Raw genomic sequence first — 18,105 nt, 5'->3', positions numbered from 1 at the left:
TATTTGAGAAATTAGACTTTTATCTGTGATATATGCTGTAAAAAATTCCCCCAGATTTCTACATTTTTTCATATTCCTTTAGAACCCTTAGCACAATGGAACACAAAGTGAGCACAGTTGAGTCCACTGTTGGGCTTAATTTTTTGGAATACTTTAGAACACTAACATTCTTCTTATGTTTTGTATTTTGAAGATAAACTGCTGCATTTTCCATTATGTCTGATGGAGACTATGATTATCTCATCAAGTTTTTAGCCTTGGGTGACTCTGGAGTTGGGAAGACCAGCTTGCTTTACCAGTACACAGATGGCAAATTTAACTCCAAATTTATCACAACAGTGGGCATTGATTTCAGGGAAAAGAGAGTGGTAAGTTCCCAGGCCTTGTCTGTGGTGTTTAAAAATACAATTGCTGAGCAAACATTTAAGATTTGATTATATTATTTTGTTGACTTTGGAGACATGGGGAGATGGCAGAGGTCGACTCTAAAACTAAAAATAAATTAATCTCATTTGATCTGAGCAAAACTTTTAAGAAATCCCTAAAGAGATTTTTAAAAAATCTATGAATATAGCCAAATAGACAAAAAACTAATAGTGCCTAATTGAAGGAACATTAGACTAGGAATCACGAAACTAAGATCCCACCTCTTATTTATGTGACTTTTTGCAAACCACTTTCTATGAGTCTTATTTTCTTCATATATAAAATGGGGTGAGAGTGGTTTGACAAGATGTTCTTTAAGTTACATGCCAATGCCAACATTCTCTGAATCATTTGCTTTTATATAGCATGTTTTTGTTCTATATATATGAAATTATGGATCAGATTTTTGCTAAAGAAGCATTCATTAGCATTTATGTACTGTATAAATAAATTATTATTTATAAGAAATCATCACCAGAACAAAGTTTGATGATGTTGATACTACCATTCAAAATAATGATATGCATAAATAACTTACAAGTAGTATTTTTTTAACTTGTCAGTGGGAGTCCCATCCTTAGAGAGTTCTCATGCTGTGAGGATGGGGATCCCATTGACTAGTCCCTCATTATACTTTTATTAACAATAGCAATGTGGGCTGTATAGCTGGTGAGACAAGGCACCTTTAGCTCTAGCCACTGTTGTGATGTCTTTTTAAGAGATTCTCAGAGACTCAGAAACCATAACAGCTCAAGTTGCTTGCTCCTTGATTTCTTTCCTGTCCCTAAGGTGAAGAAAAATATTCTTTTAAAAATAGATAAAAAGGGGGCAGCAGGGTAACTCAGTGGATTGAGAGCCAGGCCTAGAGACACGGGAGGTCCTAGGTTCAAATTTGACCTCAGACACTTCACAGCTGTGTGACCCTGGGCAAGTCACTTGACCCCCATTGCCTACCCTTACCACTCTTCAGCCTTGGAACCAATACACAGTATTGACTCCAAGACGGAAGGTAAGGGTTTAAGAAAAATAGATAAAAAACTAAAACCCTATACTTTTCCATTTTTTTTTGGTAAAAAAGAGAAATTCCAAATCCATAAAAAAAAAAAAAAAAAACCCAAAAACCAAACAACCCACAGAAAAGGAAATAAAGTGGAGAAGAAAGCCCTCTCTTATCTGAACTGAGGGATTTAGCTGTCTCCTTCCTTCTGACACAGCAGATTCATTAGCTTTAAGCTGATCTTTACAGATGAAGCTTTTGATGAGGTACCAGGTAGTGTCTGCTTGGGAGCACTGCAGCCCACTGTGCTTCATCAAATAAAAAGGAAGACTGTCTCCCTTCCCTTTCTCTCACCTGAGGGATGAGGTTTTAGAGGAGTCATAGGCTTCTAAGTCAGCTCTTATCACCCTGTTCAGACTAGTTAGAAAGCTGACCTTTCAGTAGGGTCTTCAGATGTGTCTGAATAAGATTTTAAGTTGGGAAGGCATCTTAAAGGTCATTAAGTCCAACTCTTTTATTCATAAGGAATAATGAGGCTTTGAGGTTAAGTGTCTTGCTCCCAGTCTAACAAATATCAGAGCTAGGAGAAGATCTCTGACTCTAAAATCAGCAAACCATTCTAGAACCCTAAAATTCAATAATTAAAAAACTGTATAAAACAACTTCTCCTTCTATATTTAGAATTCTTCCCATCCCCAATTTCTGGAGAATATTTTTTCTTTAGTTCTTTATGTATTTTCCTTTCAATTTCAAATAATGAACCCTAGTAAGAGTTTAATTTTACTTTAAAATGTCTCATTATTTGTTATTAAAATATTAATGTCACTGATTCAAAGGTAGTCTTTTTCTTTGGGATTCTTAATTGTTTAGACTCTCAGTGGGGAAATGGGTGGTCTGTAGATTTGCTCTTGTTTCTGGTAACTGTTTACTGTTCACTAAAGATATATTTTGTTTTTCNATTTGCTCTTGTTTCTGGTAACTGTTTACTGTTCACTAAAGATATATTTTGTTTTTCTGTTTTACTTTGTTAAACTTACCTTTTCTAGGTGTACAGAGCCAATGGGCCAGATGGAGCAGCTGGCAGAGGCCAGAGAATCCATCTGCAGTTATGGGACACAGCAGGGCAAGAGAGGTGAGAACCAGAATCATGTACTAGTTACAGGAGAAACACAAAGCAAGCAGGGATCTCTACATAATTCCATAATCAAAAAAGAAGTGACTAGTCACCTGACAAGCACCTGGGCAAGTAATGTGCTCTTAAATGAATGGGAAATTGATCAAACTGACATAAGAATGGTGGTTTTGTCATCTACAAGTCAAAAGGGAATATCATCTTTTCAAAATTTATTCCTTTTCTTTTTATTAATTTTATATTAGTTTTTATTTTAATATAAAATTTACATTTTATATTAATATATATTTTTATCAATATGTTTCCCTGTCACAATTTTCTTAATTTCTTTTTGCTAATGAGGACTTACATGTGTATGTGTTTGTTTATTTGAATAAATGTGGTGCATAAAAACTGTCTAAACTTTGTGGAAGTTCTAAGTAGATCAGAGTTTGAACTATCAGAATCTAGAGACCCAACAGGAATAGTACACGTAACCTTGGCATGATGTTGCTTTCTTAGAGCCAGCTTCTGTTATCTCTCTGAGCCTGCTTGCCTAGGATTTTATTGGGTTGGAAAAACAGCTGTTTTTAATGTTTGAATGATAGTTATTTGAAATCAATATTTGAGGAAAACCTAGTATACCTGTTTGGATAACTTAACTCCGCTTTCCATTTGTTCCTTGAAGCCTGGTTGTTGAAGTGGGGAGCAAGAAGTGGGGTATAGTATAGTAGAGAGTTATGTGCTGCTGAAGGTCTGGGCAGAGAGGAAACAAATAGGAGATGGGAAGAAGTGAGGTTAGTGCCTGAGCTGTTATGACGCTCCATTCTCAGTGACAAGAGCCTTTGAGAGAAGCTTGAGTTTAGAGGTCAGAAGACACATTGTGGCAGTGAGGAAAAGTGGAAAGAATGTTGTAACCAGGAGAGACCTGGCTTAGAATTCTGCCTCAATACTTGCTAGCTATGTGACTGTGAAAAAATCCCTTAACCTCTCTCTCTGAATCTGAGTTTTCTTATCTAAATAAAATTGGGATTATGTTGTTGTTCAGTAATTTTTTCAGTAGGATCTGACTCTTTGTGATCCCATTTGGGGTTTTCTTGGAGGAGACCCTGGAGTGGTTTGCCATTTCCTTCTCCAGCTCATTTTATAGATGAGGAAACTGAGGCAAACAGGGGTAAGTGACTTGCGCAGGGTCACACAGCTAGTAAGTATCTGAGATCGGATTTGAACTCTGGTCTTTCTGATCCCAAACTGGGATAATACCTGTAATACCTATCTCAGAAAGCTGCTGGGAGACTCAAATGAGATTAAAATATGTAAGGGGCTTTATAAAATTTAAAACATTCATGTATACATATAGATATTACATGATATTATCAGTATTTTGTTATGTTACTCAAAAGTTTTCATAATAATAGCTAGCTAGCTAGCTTTTGTATGCTTTATAACTTTAAAAGTTTGCAAAGCATTTTATTTGTTTTTATTTTTTTTAAAAAACCCTTCCCTTCCCTCTTAGAATTGATACTAAGTATTAATCAGTTCTAAGGCAGAAAATTGGTAACAACAAAGCAATTTACTTGCCCAGGATAGCACTGCTAGCAGGCTAGATTTGAACTCAAGTCCCCCCAACACCAGACCTGGTTCTCTATCCATGTAGTCACTTGGCCGCCCCTGCAAAGCATTTTAAATGTTTTCTCATATGATTATCTCAACTAAGATGGGAGGAAAGTGCTATTATTTTCCTGATTTTCTAGATAAGGAAACTGAAAGGGAGAGAGGTCAAGTGACTAGCCCAGAGCCATATAGCTAAGTAAGTATCTGAAGCAGGATCTGAGTTCAGGTCTTCTTGACTCCATGTCCAGCCCTCTATCCTCTCGAATATGTATACCTATAGTATTGTATACACAAATACCTCAGAGCCAGAAACACTCATGTGATCCTGAGCAAGTCACATAGGCAACTATCCAAGACTATTAACCTAGGAGGTGTGTTGAAAGAGGAAGTTCTTCTCTAGGAGCTTCTTATATTGATGAAATCTAGAAAGGTCCAGTAAAAAATTTTAAAATCTACACAAGTGCAAACATCAGAGCTTGCTGCCCAATTATCCAAAAACCATTAGGTAAGTTATAGGCTCAGGAATTGGCTTTTGTTATCTTTATTAAGCAGACTCGGTTGTCTGGCCTTTATGTCGAGAGAAGATTTATGACCAAATAAATAGCTAAAAAAATGTATATGACTGTAGATAACAAATGAATGCAACAGCACTGTAATGCTTTTGTATAAGGTATCTGAATTTTATATTTACAAGTGTTGCAGAAGGCAAATGACCTTCATGACAACATTGCAACTCCTATAAGATCAGAGTTTAAAATATAAGTGGCTGGTGCCCTATGAAGGGGCCACTAACAAATCTTTGCTTTTGTGTTCTTAGATTTCGTAGCCTGACGACGGCATTCTTCAGAGATGCTATGGGTTTTCTTCTCCTTTTTGATCTGACCAATGAGCAAAGTTTTCTTAATGTCCGAAACTGGATAAGTAAGTAGTTTTTTTCCCTTTCCCATTATACTCACCTTGCCTCTCTGACTTAGTTTTGAGAAAGGTGCTTATCTATGTTAACTCAATAGTTAATCCACTTTGTAATATATTAAAGCATTTATTTTTTCCCTCCATCTGACTTTGTGGTCTTTTCAATATTTATTCTTTCCTCCCTTAGTTAGAAAAATCATAAAAACCTAAGGCTAGAAAGACTTTGAGAAATCATCAAATCTTTGTTGAATTAGGACTAAATCTAGACCATAATAGAAAATAAGACTGTAATTCATTAAAAAAATTATCCAGGAAAGATTCTATACTTTCATTATTTAGGCTTCTTAGCAATGATGGCTACTTAATTAAATTGCTCATGCAATTTAAGTACATGCAGGATGTACTTAAAACACCTTTCACTTTAGTTATTTGTTAGCTGAGAGATCATTTTCTGAAGGAAAGTAGTTGATGATATAGATAGATTAAGATGAAGTTTGGGGGCAACTAGCAAATTTTATCTTTCTGCTCTTTCTTTTTTTTTTGTTATCATGGCTTGTTGAAAGTTAACTATATTTTTCTGTCATTCTTATTTTGCATTTAAAATAGTTACTGAAGACTGTAGAATATGCTGTAACTTTAAGATAAAGTCACTGTTACTATATTTTCTAATTCTTCTTTCAAAGAGGGAACACAGCAAAGTAGATAGAGTTGGTCTTGGAGTAGCTATAGTATATAATAGCCTTTTACAAATAATGCTAATTCCTATTGGAATCAATAGATAATAGGCAGAATGGGGGCATCTGCGACATTGAATTCATGATGGTAGTAAATCTGAACCAATTCCCTTGTGGTTACTTTAAGGCAGTGATTCCTAAAGTGGGTGCTACTGCCCCTTGGTGGGTGCTGCAGTGATCCAGAATAGCGGTATGGCCACAAGTGCATTTATCTTTCCTATTAATTGCTATTAAAATAAAAAAAAATAATTTCCAGGGGGCTACGTAATATTTTTTCTGGAAAGGGGACGGTAGGCCAAAAAAGTTTGGGAACCACTGCTTTAAGGTTTTCAGAATTCAAAACAATAGAATTTGTTCTCTTTATGGGTACTTCAGAGAGCATTTGACAGTAATTCTCACCTTTGCCCCACCACAAATGTATGAGATAGCCATACATAACACATATGTGATATATAAGTAATTTTTGAAAATCCTTTAAAGTTTTCTGATGCCAGTGTATATAGATCTCAGCTAAGCTGATTTAAATTATGTTGCTTTCTTTAATAGGACTCAGGCATAGGAAGTTTATCACAGTTCTTAAAAGTCTTAGTGACCTCTTCAGAAATATGTTGCATGACATTATGGAACATTAAATGCCAAAATAATAGAAAATTTGCATCCTGTATCCATAAATAAGGATTTGAGCTCCTAGTACAGGGCTAGGCTCTAAGGGATTCCAAAGAAGAATTAGATAAGGTCCTTGAATAGAAAACTCTGGCAATTTAGAATTTAACTAAGACGTGGATGGTCTGCAGTCTTCCTTGGTATAGGAAGTTTCCCCACTGAATCTCGATATTCTTTTATGTTTAAAGTGCTACATTAATGAAATGAGAACAGGCAACAGTAGAATGACACAAAAAAAGAGAAGGGAACTTGAAAAGAGGTGGAAGAATATAACGAAAGACTATAAAGACAGAGAAAAGAGAAGTAAAGATAAATAGAGAAGAAAGGAATGAAGAAAGCATTTTGGTTTGAAAAAACTGTGGCAATGAATGGATTAGGAAATTGTATCAAAAGACTAACATTCTAAGGTTGGTATTTTGAAAAATCTTTCTCTTTGGGAGAGTGTGGTGCTCAGTTAGTTGACATTATTATTATGTGGTTTAGTTGTGTTTTCTCTTGTGTCTAGATATAGGGCAGGACAACAATGAAAAAAACCTCTAAACCTAAGGGGATAAAAATTTGAATTATTTTAGCCTTCTAGAATTCCTGAGGGTTCTCTTTGACCCTAGGATTTATTTCATTGCTATGCCTGATGATCCTCTTCCTCCCAAAGAAATCCTGTTGTCTGTCCTAGATTTACTCTTGAGGGAAAGATAGAAAATGGGAAACAAGAAATGAGGTGGGGAGGGGAAATTCAGACAGGGTTTAAAAAGAAAATCATTTTTATTTGAGTGCTATAGTAAAAACTTTGAGAATGAATATGAAAAACATTTTTAAGTTTGGAAGTGAACTGTAGCAACAGAAATTGTTCTAATTAATATCTATTGTTTTTTAATTATTTGTCTAATAATAAAAGAGTATGAAGGGGTATAAGCCCTTCTTTATACAATAGTTGTAAGCTATAGAATATGATTACATAGAGTTATTTTGTTCCTAGTCCCCACCTTAGAATGTTTCAATTTACATGAAATATTTTAAGCATTATGCTATTTGCATGATTGTGTATCTATAACCACTTCTCATATTTATTTTTGTATTGCTAGGCCAACTCCAAATGCATGCATATTGTGAAAACCCAGATATAGTGCTCTGTGGTAATAAAAGTGACCTGGAAGACCAAAGAGTAATAAAGGAAGAGGAAGCCAGGGAACTTGCTGAAAAATATGGGTGAGTTTTTTTTGACAGTATGAAAAGGAAATAGTGGTTTTTTCAAAGGTGACAATATTACCATTTGAATGTGGAGGCCCAGAAAAAACTGCTATAATGCTGACCTTAGGAGACACCAAAGACAACATGTGTTAAGATCTGATTATGGTGGTGTCATAAAAAAAAGGAAGTGTGCTTAGATGGTATTTTTGCTCCATTTTATTTTCTTAGGCTGATGGATCCCTGCAGTGAGGAGAATATTGAGCAGGGATAGAACTGAGACTAAGCAATCTTTACTTTCAAAAACCTCTGTTCCTTATTTTTAGACTGTCCAATGTCAAAAGCAGGGGTTGTAAATTGCTTTTACTTTTCCCCAGGGCATAAACAGGTAAGTATAATGGAACTAGAGTACTTTCTGTTCCTCTGGTTCAAAAGAATCCCATTTTTTAGTAAAATGAGTCAAAATTGGGAGAGCATGGGCAAAGGAGGTATAATCAAGCCTCTCTTAAAGTCTTAGCTTTAAAGCCTCAGGACAGATTGACACCTGAACTATAACTAGAGTTGTCTGGGAGGTACTTACAGATTAAGTGATTTGTCCAGAGTCATACATCCATTAGGTGCCAGATATAGGACTTGATCTCTTTTTTTTGTTCTGACTTTGAGGCTGGCTTTCAATCTACCATGCCAGATTGCCTCCTGAATGTTAGCTTATGTAAAGTGGACTTTGTTCTGTAGGTCGTAGAGAGACATTGAAGGTTTTTGAGCAGAAAGTGATATGAAATCAGTAATGATTATTTTTAATTAAAAAAAATTTTTAAACCCATACCTTCCGTCTTGGAGTCAATACTATGTATTGGCTCCAAGGAGAAGAATGGTAAGGGCTAGGCACTGGTGGTAAAGTGACTTGCCCAGGGTCACACAACTAGGAAGTGTCTGAGGCCAGATTTGAACCTAGGACCTCCTGTCTCTAGACCTGGCTCTCAATCCACTGATCCGCCCAGCTGCCCCCATGTTTTATTTTTTAAAGGAAAATTAATTAGGGGGCAGTGTTCAACATAGGTAAGTAGGATGAGATGCTGGATATAGGAAGACAGGTATAGAGGTAACTGTAGTAATACAGGCATGGATTAGTAAAGATTTAGTTTAAGCAACGGTTGGCAACCTTTTTGGCCATGAGAGCCATAGACACCTGTGGAAGGAGGAGGATGGAGGTGGAAGACGCTGGAATATGGGGCAGGGGCTGAAGGGCCCCCTGGAGCACATCCTGGGGCTCTGCCTGGACTGGCCAGTGGGGAGGTGGAGCCAGATATGGCTCGAGAGCCATACGTTGACCCCTGCGTTTAAGGGTAATGAGATATAAGAAAAGGCCTTTGGATTTTGTAATTATGAAGTCATTAGTGTAGTTTGCATGATTTAGCAGACTGTTGAAGATAGTAGCCAAATTGCAACGGGTTGAGGAGAAAATTAACAGTAAAAATAGAGACAGTGAAAGGAAGGAACAAAATAAGACTATATGATCTACAAGATTTCTTCTAGGTCAAAAGTCTATAATCCTATAAAGATAGTTGGGTCAAATAAAAGTTTTTATTTAATTTTTTTTCTAAGAAGAGAGAGATGAGGAAGATCTATGTGTGTTTAAAGGGAAAGAGGGAAGTATCCAGGGGAGAATTCAAGTTTGAAAAAATTGAGGGGAATGGTATAGGAGGATGGAGCTAAGTGTGGATGAGAAGATCTTCAGAAATTTGGAAGGAATCAGATCTAAGGCATAGGTTGAGGATCTGGACTTGGGAAACAAATGAAGGACTGGCTAGTAAGGGACCAGTCTTGGAAGCAGGTTCCTCAAACATTCTTTTGGGTCCCTTGAGCATGCTTGAGATGATTGATGTAGAAAAAGAATATCTTGTGTAATATTGAGTCTGGCTATGATACTATCAAAATAATTAGGGTTAATTGCTGAGATTGAGGGTGGTACAGAATTAGAAGATGGGATTGGATCTACAGATTTAGAAGAGCCACTGTAGGTGGTACTGTAATGTAAGGAAATAAGTTATAAAGGAATGTCAACATGGAAAGACCAAGTAAAGTTTATGTCATTGTTATTTTTTCTAAATCATATTCTCTTTTCCCAAAAATTTTTCCTTTTTTTTTTAACATTCTGAAAGTAGGCATCAATGTAACTTCTCTCAAAAATTCATTTTCAGACAAGTATATTAACCAAAGAGCAGCTCTACATTACCACCATCTTGTGGAGAGAAGTGACTAATACAAAATTCTAGTAAATAAGTTGCATACAATTAATTCCATATAGATACAAAATGTATAGTGAATTGAAGACTTGCATTCTTTTTTAAAATACATTTTTCCAGTTTATATATCAATATAATTTTTAATATTTGTTTTCTTACATTTTGCAATCTATGTTCTCTTTCCTTTCCCCCCTATGTATATTATCATATAACACATATTTCCATGGTCATTATGTTGTGAAGCAAGACACATATTGCTTACACTAGAGAAAAAAATTCATGGAGGAAATAAAGTTGGACTCCCTTCTGTTCCTTCTATGGTGGTAGATATCCTTTTTTGTCTCAAGGTTCTTGGAGCTGTCCTGGTTTCTTGCCTTGTTTATTGCATTCACAGTTGATCATCACACATTATGAAGGTTTCAGTTCTTAAGCTAAGAAATTCACTAAATTTTTAATAAACCCAACAATAATGAGATATTCAAGAAAAAAAGACTGAAGCTTTCTCTGAATTAGTTTTGTGTGTTTTGAAAATAATTTTTACTTAATGGAATTATGAATAAAATACCAATGTCTCCAAAATGATTTCAAGAAAAATCATGCAGTAAAAAGATTGCATATTCATAGAACCAATGGTCATTGAAGTTTTTATATAAGGTGTTCAAAAAATCTTAGTGCAGTTTTAATAGTTAATACTGCATTAAGACTTTAGGAATACCTTGTGTACTTGAGGACAAATAGTACAACTCTTCATATCAAGAAAAAGATTAATTTAAATAAAGGGTTGGTAGGGGAAGAGTGTTGCCATCTAGAAGAGATGTTCTTAATTTTTTTTTGTCATGACCCCCCCTTGGCCGGCTGTTGAAATCTATGGACCCTTTTTCAGATGAATGGTTTCTAACAATTAAAGGAAATATTAAATTTCATATGTAGATACATGGAAATAAAGATGTAATTATTTTCCCATTGAAGTTCATGGGCCCCTGAAATCTATCCGTAGACTCCTTGGGATCCTTAGACCCCAGATTTAGAACCTCTGATCAACAGGTTGGTGGGAATATTTCCATCCATTCCATTTTGTCAGTGGAATCTATTTCTGCATAAACTAGAAAGAAGGAATTTTAAAATTCAGTTTTTGAACACTGTCAGACGAAATATGAATCTCAAAATATCACAAATATAGCCTTTTTTGTAAAAGTATCTGAAGACATAACTTAACTTCCTTCTTTGGTAAAAAGAAGTAGGAGACCCAGGATAAAGACAATTCAAGACTTTCTTTGTAGTGTTCTAGAGCCATTTGTTCTCTTTTAAAATACAGTCACAAAGAACTGCTTAATGAACATCATCAAGTAACCAAATATGGCAAGGAGTTGTATACACTGATTGTGTATGCATTTTAATGTGAACTCTCAGTGGTTTCACTTACTAATAGGAAGATCAGAAAAAAATGGATCAAGAATTTATAGTATTTTTATATATCACTATTACTAGTGGCTACAAACCATGGAACTGTATAGTCTTTTTTTTTTTTTTTTTAAACCCTTGTACTTCGGTGTATTGTCTCATAGGTGGAAGATTGGTAAGGGTGGGCAATGGGGGTCAAGTGACTTGCCCAGGGTCACACAGCTGGGAAGTGTCTGAGGCCGGGTTTGAACCTAGGACCTCCTGTCTCTAAGGCCTGGCTCTCACTCCACTGAGCTACCCAGCTGCCCCCAGGAACTGTATAGTCTTAACGTTAGAAATGTCCTCAGAAGCCATTTAATCTAACCAGCAAGGATCCCCTCTTTCTCATTCCTGACAAATAGTCAGTCATCCAGCCTTTGCTTGTTTAAACAGAGAAGTGTTTCCAGTGTGAAGGAATCAAGGCTGTCCTGGGGCAGCCCATTCTTTTGGACTGGCTCTCATTGTTGGGATCAGTGAAGTCAATGTTAGCTTTTTTATATTTCATAATGTTCTCTAAATCTTGTTGTAACCCCAATTATTCTGTTATCCATAGATCTGACAGGTAAACTATTTTGTGTTCCCCTAATTTGTTTATGTTACCCTTTATTTCTAAATCATATATGTATTTTGACTTTTGTTGATCTAAGTTTAATTTCTGCCATACTGTTTTCCAGTTATCCCATTAGTTTTTTGTCTAGTAGTGAATTCTTCTTCTAAAAGCTTGAATCTTTGGGTTTGTCTAGATTACTACTCCTAGGTTACTATGGTCATTTATCATTGTGTTTTGAGTGTGTCTAGGTTACTAAACACTAGGTTACTGTGGTCATTTACCATTGTGTGTTGAGTGCCTAATCTATTCCACTGGTCCACCACTCTATTTCTTAGCCATTGACATATTGTTTTGATGGTTGCCACTTTATAGTATACTTTGAGATCTGGTACACCTAAACCACCTTCCTTCATTCCTACCATTCCTCATCCCCACCTTCAATTAATTCTCTTGATATTCTAGGTCTTATATTCTTCCAGATGAATTTTTGTTATCATTTTTTCTAGCTATATGAAATAATTTTTCGTGTAGGTTAACTGGTATAGTACTGAATAAGTAAATTCATTTAGGTAGAATTGTAATTTTTGTTATACTGGTTTGGCCTAAGCAATGAAAAGTTTTTCCAGTTGTTTAGATCTGACTTTATTTGGGTGAAAACTGTTTTGTGATTGTCATCCGGTGTTTGTTAGACTTCCAGGTATTTTATATTGTCTACAGTTATCTTAAATGGGATTTCTCTTTCTAACGCTTGCTGTTGAGCTTTATTGGTAGTATAGAGAAATGCTGGTGATTTATATGAGTTAATTTTATATACTGAAACTTGGCTAAAGTTGTTAATTGTTTAGATTAGTTATTTGGTTGATTTTCTAGGTTTACCATCCTATCATCTGCAAAGAGTGATAGCTTTATTTCTTCATTGCCTATTCTAATCCTTCAATTTCTTCTCATTACTATAGCTAACATTTCCAGTACAATATTGAATAGTAATGATGATAATGGGCATCCTTGTTTCCACCCCTGATTTTATTAAGAAGACTCCTAGCTTATCCTCATTATAGATGTTTGCTGATGGTTTTAGATAGATGCTATATATCATCTTGAGGAATGTTCTATTTATTCTAATGTTCTCTAATGTTTTTAATAGGAATAGGTATTATATTTTGTCAAAATCTTTTTCTGCATCTATTGAAATAATCATTTGGTTTCTGTTGTTTTATTATTGATATGATCAATTATGCTGATAGTATTCCTAATATTGAACTAACCCTACATTCCTGGCATAAAATTCACCTGGCCATAGTGTATGATTCTTGTGATATATTGCTGTAATATTCTTGGTAGTGTTTTGTTTAAGATTTTTGCATCAAATTTTTTTAGGGATATTGGTCTATAGTTCTTATTCTTTGTTTTTGTTTTTCCTAGTTTAGGTATCAATAGTATATTTATATCTTAATTTTTCCAAATAGTTTATTTAGTATTAGAATGAATTGTTCTTTAAATGTTTGGTAGAATTCACTTGTAAACCAACTATTCCTGGAGCTTTTTTCTTAGGGAATTCATTGATTTGTTCAGTTTTGTTTTCTGAGATGGGATTGTTTAAGTATTCTATTTTCTCTTCTGGGCAACTTATATTTCTTTAAATACTCACCTGTTTCATTCAGATGATTAGATTTATTAGCTTGTAATTAGGCCAAATAGTTCCTAATAATGGCTTTAATTTCTTCTTCATTTGGTTGTAATTTTTCCCTTTTCATTTTTAATACTGGTAATTTGGTTTTCTTTCTTTTTTTGATCAAATTAATCAATGGTTTATCTATTTTATTTTATTTTTTTCACAAAACTGACTCCTTGTCTTATTAGTTCAATTTTTTACTTTCAATTTTATTAATCTCTCCTTTGATTTTTCAGGATTTCTAATTTGGTGTTTAAATGAGGGGTTTAAATATGCTCTTTTTCTAGGTGTTTTTTTTTTTTTTTAAATTGCTCAGTCCATTGATCTGCTTTTCCTCTATTTCACTGATGTAAGCATTTAGAGATATAAAATTTCCCTAAGTATTGCTTTTGGCTGCATCCCCCAAATTTTGGTATGTTGTCTCTTTGTTGTAATTCTCTTTAATGAAATTATTGAATGTTTCTATGATTTGTTCTTTGACCCACTCATACTTTAAGTTTCCAATTAATTTTTAGTCTTGTTTTTTCCTGGAGCCTTTTGTTCAGTAAAATTTTTATAGTATTATGGCCTGAAAAGGATATATTTAGTATTTCTGCTTTTCTGCATTTGACTGTGATATTTTGATGTCCTTTTATATGATCATTTTTTTGTGAAGGCACCATGTACTATTGAGAAGAAAATATATTCCTTTCTATTCCTATTCAATTTTCTCCAGAGGTCTTAAATCTAACTTTTCTTAATTTCTTTCTTGTTTATTTTTTGGTTTAATTTATTAATTTCTTAGAAGGGAAGATTAATGCCCTCTACTCATATAATTTTATTGTCTATTACTTCTTATAACATTTAATTTCTCTTTTAGGAATTTGGATGCTATGCAATTTGGTACATATATGTTTAATATTGATGTTACTTCACTGTCTTTCTTTCTATTTATCAATATACAATTTCCTTCTGTTTCTCTTTAACTAGTTCAATTTTCACTTTTGCATTGTCTGAGATCATAATTGCTACCCCTGCTTTTTTTAACTTTAGCTGAAGCACAGTAGATTTTGCTCTAGTCCTTTACTTTTACTCTGTGTGTGCTTACCTGCTTTAAATGAGTTTCTTATAGACAGTCTTTTGTGGGATTCTGGCTTTTAATTCATTCTGCTGTCCTCTTCCATCTTATGGATGAGGTTATCCCATTCACATTTACAGTTATTACTGTGTATTTCCCTCTATCTTATTCTCCTCCTGTTTATCCTTCTTTTTCTCTCCTTTTAGTCTTTCTTTGTTTACAAATGTCTTTGCTTCTATTTACCCACCTCTGAGTTTCCTCTCGCTTTTGTCTGTCTCCCTCCTTTTTTTGGTTCCCAGTCCCCCTTTAAATTTTCTATTGGGTAAGATAAGTTTCTGTACTTAACTGAATGTGGATGTTACTTCCACTTTGTGACAATACAAATGAAAGTAAGGTTCAAACTTTTCCTGCCACACCCCTCCCCATCTTCCCTTTCAGTGTATTGATTCTTACATTTTTCTCTTCTCTTCTCTTTTTTTCTTCTCTCAGTGTAGTCCTCTTTCTTATCCCTTGTTTTTTTTAATATTACTCCTTTATATTCAACTCAGTCCCTGCTTTCTGTCTAAATATACTTTTCTTTTCTCAGTATATTCCTTGCTTTGTTTTGTTTTGTTTTTTATTTTATATTATCCCTTTATATTCAACTTAGTCCCTGCTTTCGTCTAAATATTCTCCTATTTATTGACTTAAAAGTGATACAGTTCTCAAGTATCTTCAGTACCTTAAATATCCTAAGTACTTTAGGTATCTTAGGTACTTCAAGTATCCATAGATATCTTAAGTATCTTGCTTATCACTTTTTTATTAGTAATGCAATCAGTTTAACCTCATTGTTTCCCTTGATTCTTTAAGTATGTTAAGTATCTCTTATTCTATAAGTATCTTAAGTAAATATCTGTGTCTAGCTATCACTTTTTCATGCAGGGATGTGATTAGTTTAACCTCATTGATTCTCTTGAATTTTTTCTTCCTTTTTTATGCTTTTCTTGAGTGTTGAATTTGATCATTGAATTTTATTTTTAGCTGTGGTTGTTTTGTCAGGAATGCCTGGAAATTCTCTATTTCATGAAACATCCATTTTTTTCCCCTGGAGTAATATGCTCAGTTGCACTAGACAGGTGTTTTTTGTTTGTATGCCTAGACCCTTTGCCTTGAAAAAATATTACATTCCATACCTTCTGATATTTTCATGTAGAAACTGCTATGTCCTGTGTAATCCCATGGTTCCACAATATTTGCATCTTTTTTTTCTGGCTGCTTGTATTTTCTCCTTGGATTAGGAGTTCTGAAATTTAGCTATAATAGTCCAGGGATTTTTTGAGATTTCTTTCAGGAAATGATTGGTGGATTCTTTTTTGGTGGATTTCTATTCTCCCTCTTCTTGAAAAACCTCAGGACAATATTCCTTGATAATTTCTTGCAGTTTGGTATACAGGTTCTTTTTTTTTTTTTTTTTTTTGATCATGGCTTTTTAGGAAATCCAGTGACTGTTAGGGTATCTCCCTGGACCTATTTTCCAAACCAATTGTTTTTCCACTGAGAGATTTCAGAATTTCTTCTATTTTTTTCTGTTCTTTTGAATTTATTTTATTGTTTCCTGCTGTCTTATGAAGCCATTAGTTTCCATTTGTCCCATTCTATTTAAGGAAAACTTTTCTTCTTAAGAGGCTTTGTACTTCCTTTCTTAAGGAATTATTTTACTGAGTATTGTATTTCCTTTTTTAGGAAATACAGGAAATATTTTAGGAAATACTAGGAAAACTTTTCTTCAGTGTTTTTTTGACTTATGCTTATGCTATTAATACCTGGTATAAGCTGTATCAGTCCCAGATTGAATACTCTACAGAGGCAGCCTTGTTGGCCTGCTCTCTGGAGGTTTGCAATTGTTTAGTTCAGATGCTGTTCTCACTAGATCATATTGGGTTCTGCCCAATCCCATTAAGGCTGGATCTTGTTGAGCTGACTTCCTCCCACTGTTGCCCTCAATGGATCATGCATAGATTATGTTACTGCTGGACTATGCAACCACTTTCCTACCACTGTTCCCAATTCTATATTTTATTGATTTCTCCTTGTTTCCTTCTGAAGCTAGATTGAGCTAATTGTGCTCTTTCCCTTGCCACTTGTGATATCTTGTGCTGGAATTCCAATAAGGCTTGTTCAGCACTCTCTCCTCATATTCCAGTATGATCAGCCTTCCTTGTTGTCTCTCTACATTTTTCTGGATTGGAGCACTGCTTCACCTACTTTTTTTTTTTTAATTTTTTAACATTTATTAATAATCATTTTTAACATGGTTACATTTTTCATGCTCCTACTTTCCCCTTCACCCCCCTGCACTCCCCCCACCCATGGCCGACGCACATTTCCACTGGTTTTGTCATGTGTCCTTGATCAAGACCAATTTCCCAATTGTTGGTGGTTGCATTGGTGTGGTAGTTTCGAGTCCACACCCTCAATCATGTCCCCCCTGACCCATGCGTTCAAGCAGTTGCTTTTCTTATATGTTTTCTCTCCTGCAGTCCTTCCTCTGAATGTGGGTAACATTCTTTACCATAAATCCCTCAGAATTGTCCTGGGTCATTGCATTTCTGCTGGTACAGAAGCCCATTACATTCAATTTTACCACAGTATATCAGTCTCTGTGTACAATGTTCTTTTGGCTCTGCTCCTTTCGCTCTGCATCAGTTCCCGGAGGTCTCTCCAGTTCTCCTGGAACTCCTCCAGTTTATTATTCCTTTTAGCACAATAGTATTCCATCACCCGCATATACCACAGTTTGTTCAGCCATTCCCCAATTGAAGGACATACCCTCCTTTTCCAGTTTTTTGCCACCACAAAAAGCACAGCTATAAATATTTTTGTACATGTCTGTTTATCTATGATCGCTTTGGGGTACAAACCCAACAATGGTATGGCTGGGTCAAAGGGCAGCCATTCTTTTATAGCCCTTTGAGCATGATTCCAAATTGCCAGCCAGAATGGCTGGATCAGTTCACAACTCCACCAGCAATGCATTAATGTCCCAATTTTGCCACATCCCCTCCAACATTCATTACTCTCCCCTTCTTTCATTTTAGCCAATCTGCTAGGTGTGAGGTGGTACCTAAGAGTTCTTTTGATTTGCATTTCTCTAATTATTAGAGATTTGGAACACTTTCTCATGTGCTTATTGATACTCTTGATTTCTTTACCTGAAAATTGCCTATTCATGTCTCTTGCCCATTTATCAATTGGGGCATGGCTTGATTTTTTATACAATTGCTTTAACTCCTTGTATATTTGAGTGATTAGACCCCTGTCAGAGTTTTTCGTTATAAAGATTTTTTCCCAATTTGTTGTTTCCCTCCTGATTTTGACTATATTGTTTTTGTTTGTACAAAAGCTTTTTAGTTTAATATAATCAAAACCATTTAATTTACATTTTGTAATTTTCTCTAACTCTTGCTTGGTTTTAAAGTCTTTCCTTTCCCAGAGATCTGACAAGAATACTATTCT

At 34.9% G+C, this 18,105-nt stretch overlaps 1 protein-coding gene across 1 annotated transcript in view; it reads left to right on the top strand.

The window, feature by feature from the left end:
* Positions 1-215: 215 nt before the first annotated feature.
* Positions 216-18,105, top strand: part of RAB27A (RAB27A, member RAS oncogene family) — a 29,611-nt gene continuing 11,721 nt past the window's right edge. The window contains exons 1-4 of the mRNA XM_044662370.1: positions 216-368; positions 2,470-2,555; positions 4,966-5,069; positions 7,540-7,663. Of these exons, the coding sequence (XP_044518305.1) occupies positions 216-368; positions 2,470-2,555; positions 4,966-5,069; positions 7,540-7,663 (467 nt within the window). The remainder of the gene's footprint in view (positions 369-2,469; positions 2,556-4,965; positions 5,070-7,539; positions 7,664-18,105) is intronic.

The sequence above is a fragment of the Gracilinanus agilis genome, chromosome 2, assembly GCF_016433145.1.
Source record: "Gracilinanus agilis isolate LMUSP501 chromosome 2, AgileGrace, whole genome shotgun sequence".
In the NCBI taxonomy this organism is placed as follows: domain Eukaryota; kingdom Metazoa; phylum Chordata; class Mammalia; order Didelphimorphia; family Didelphidae; genus Gracilinanus; species Gracilinanus agilis.
Note: the sequence above shows the minus strand (reverse complement) of the source record. Positions and strands in the feature narration are given on the sequence as shown.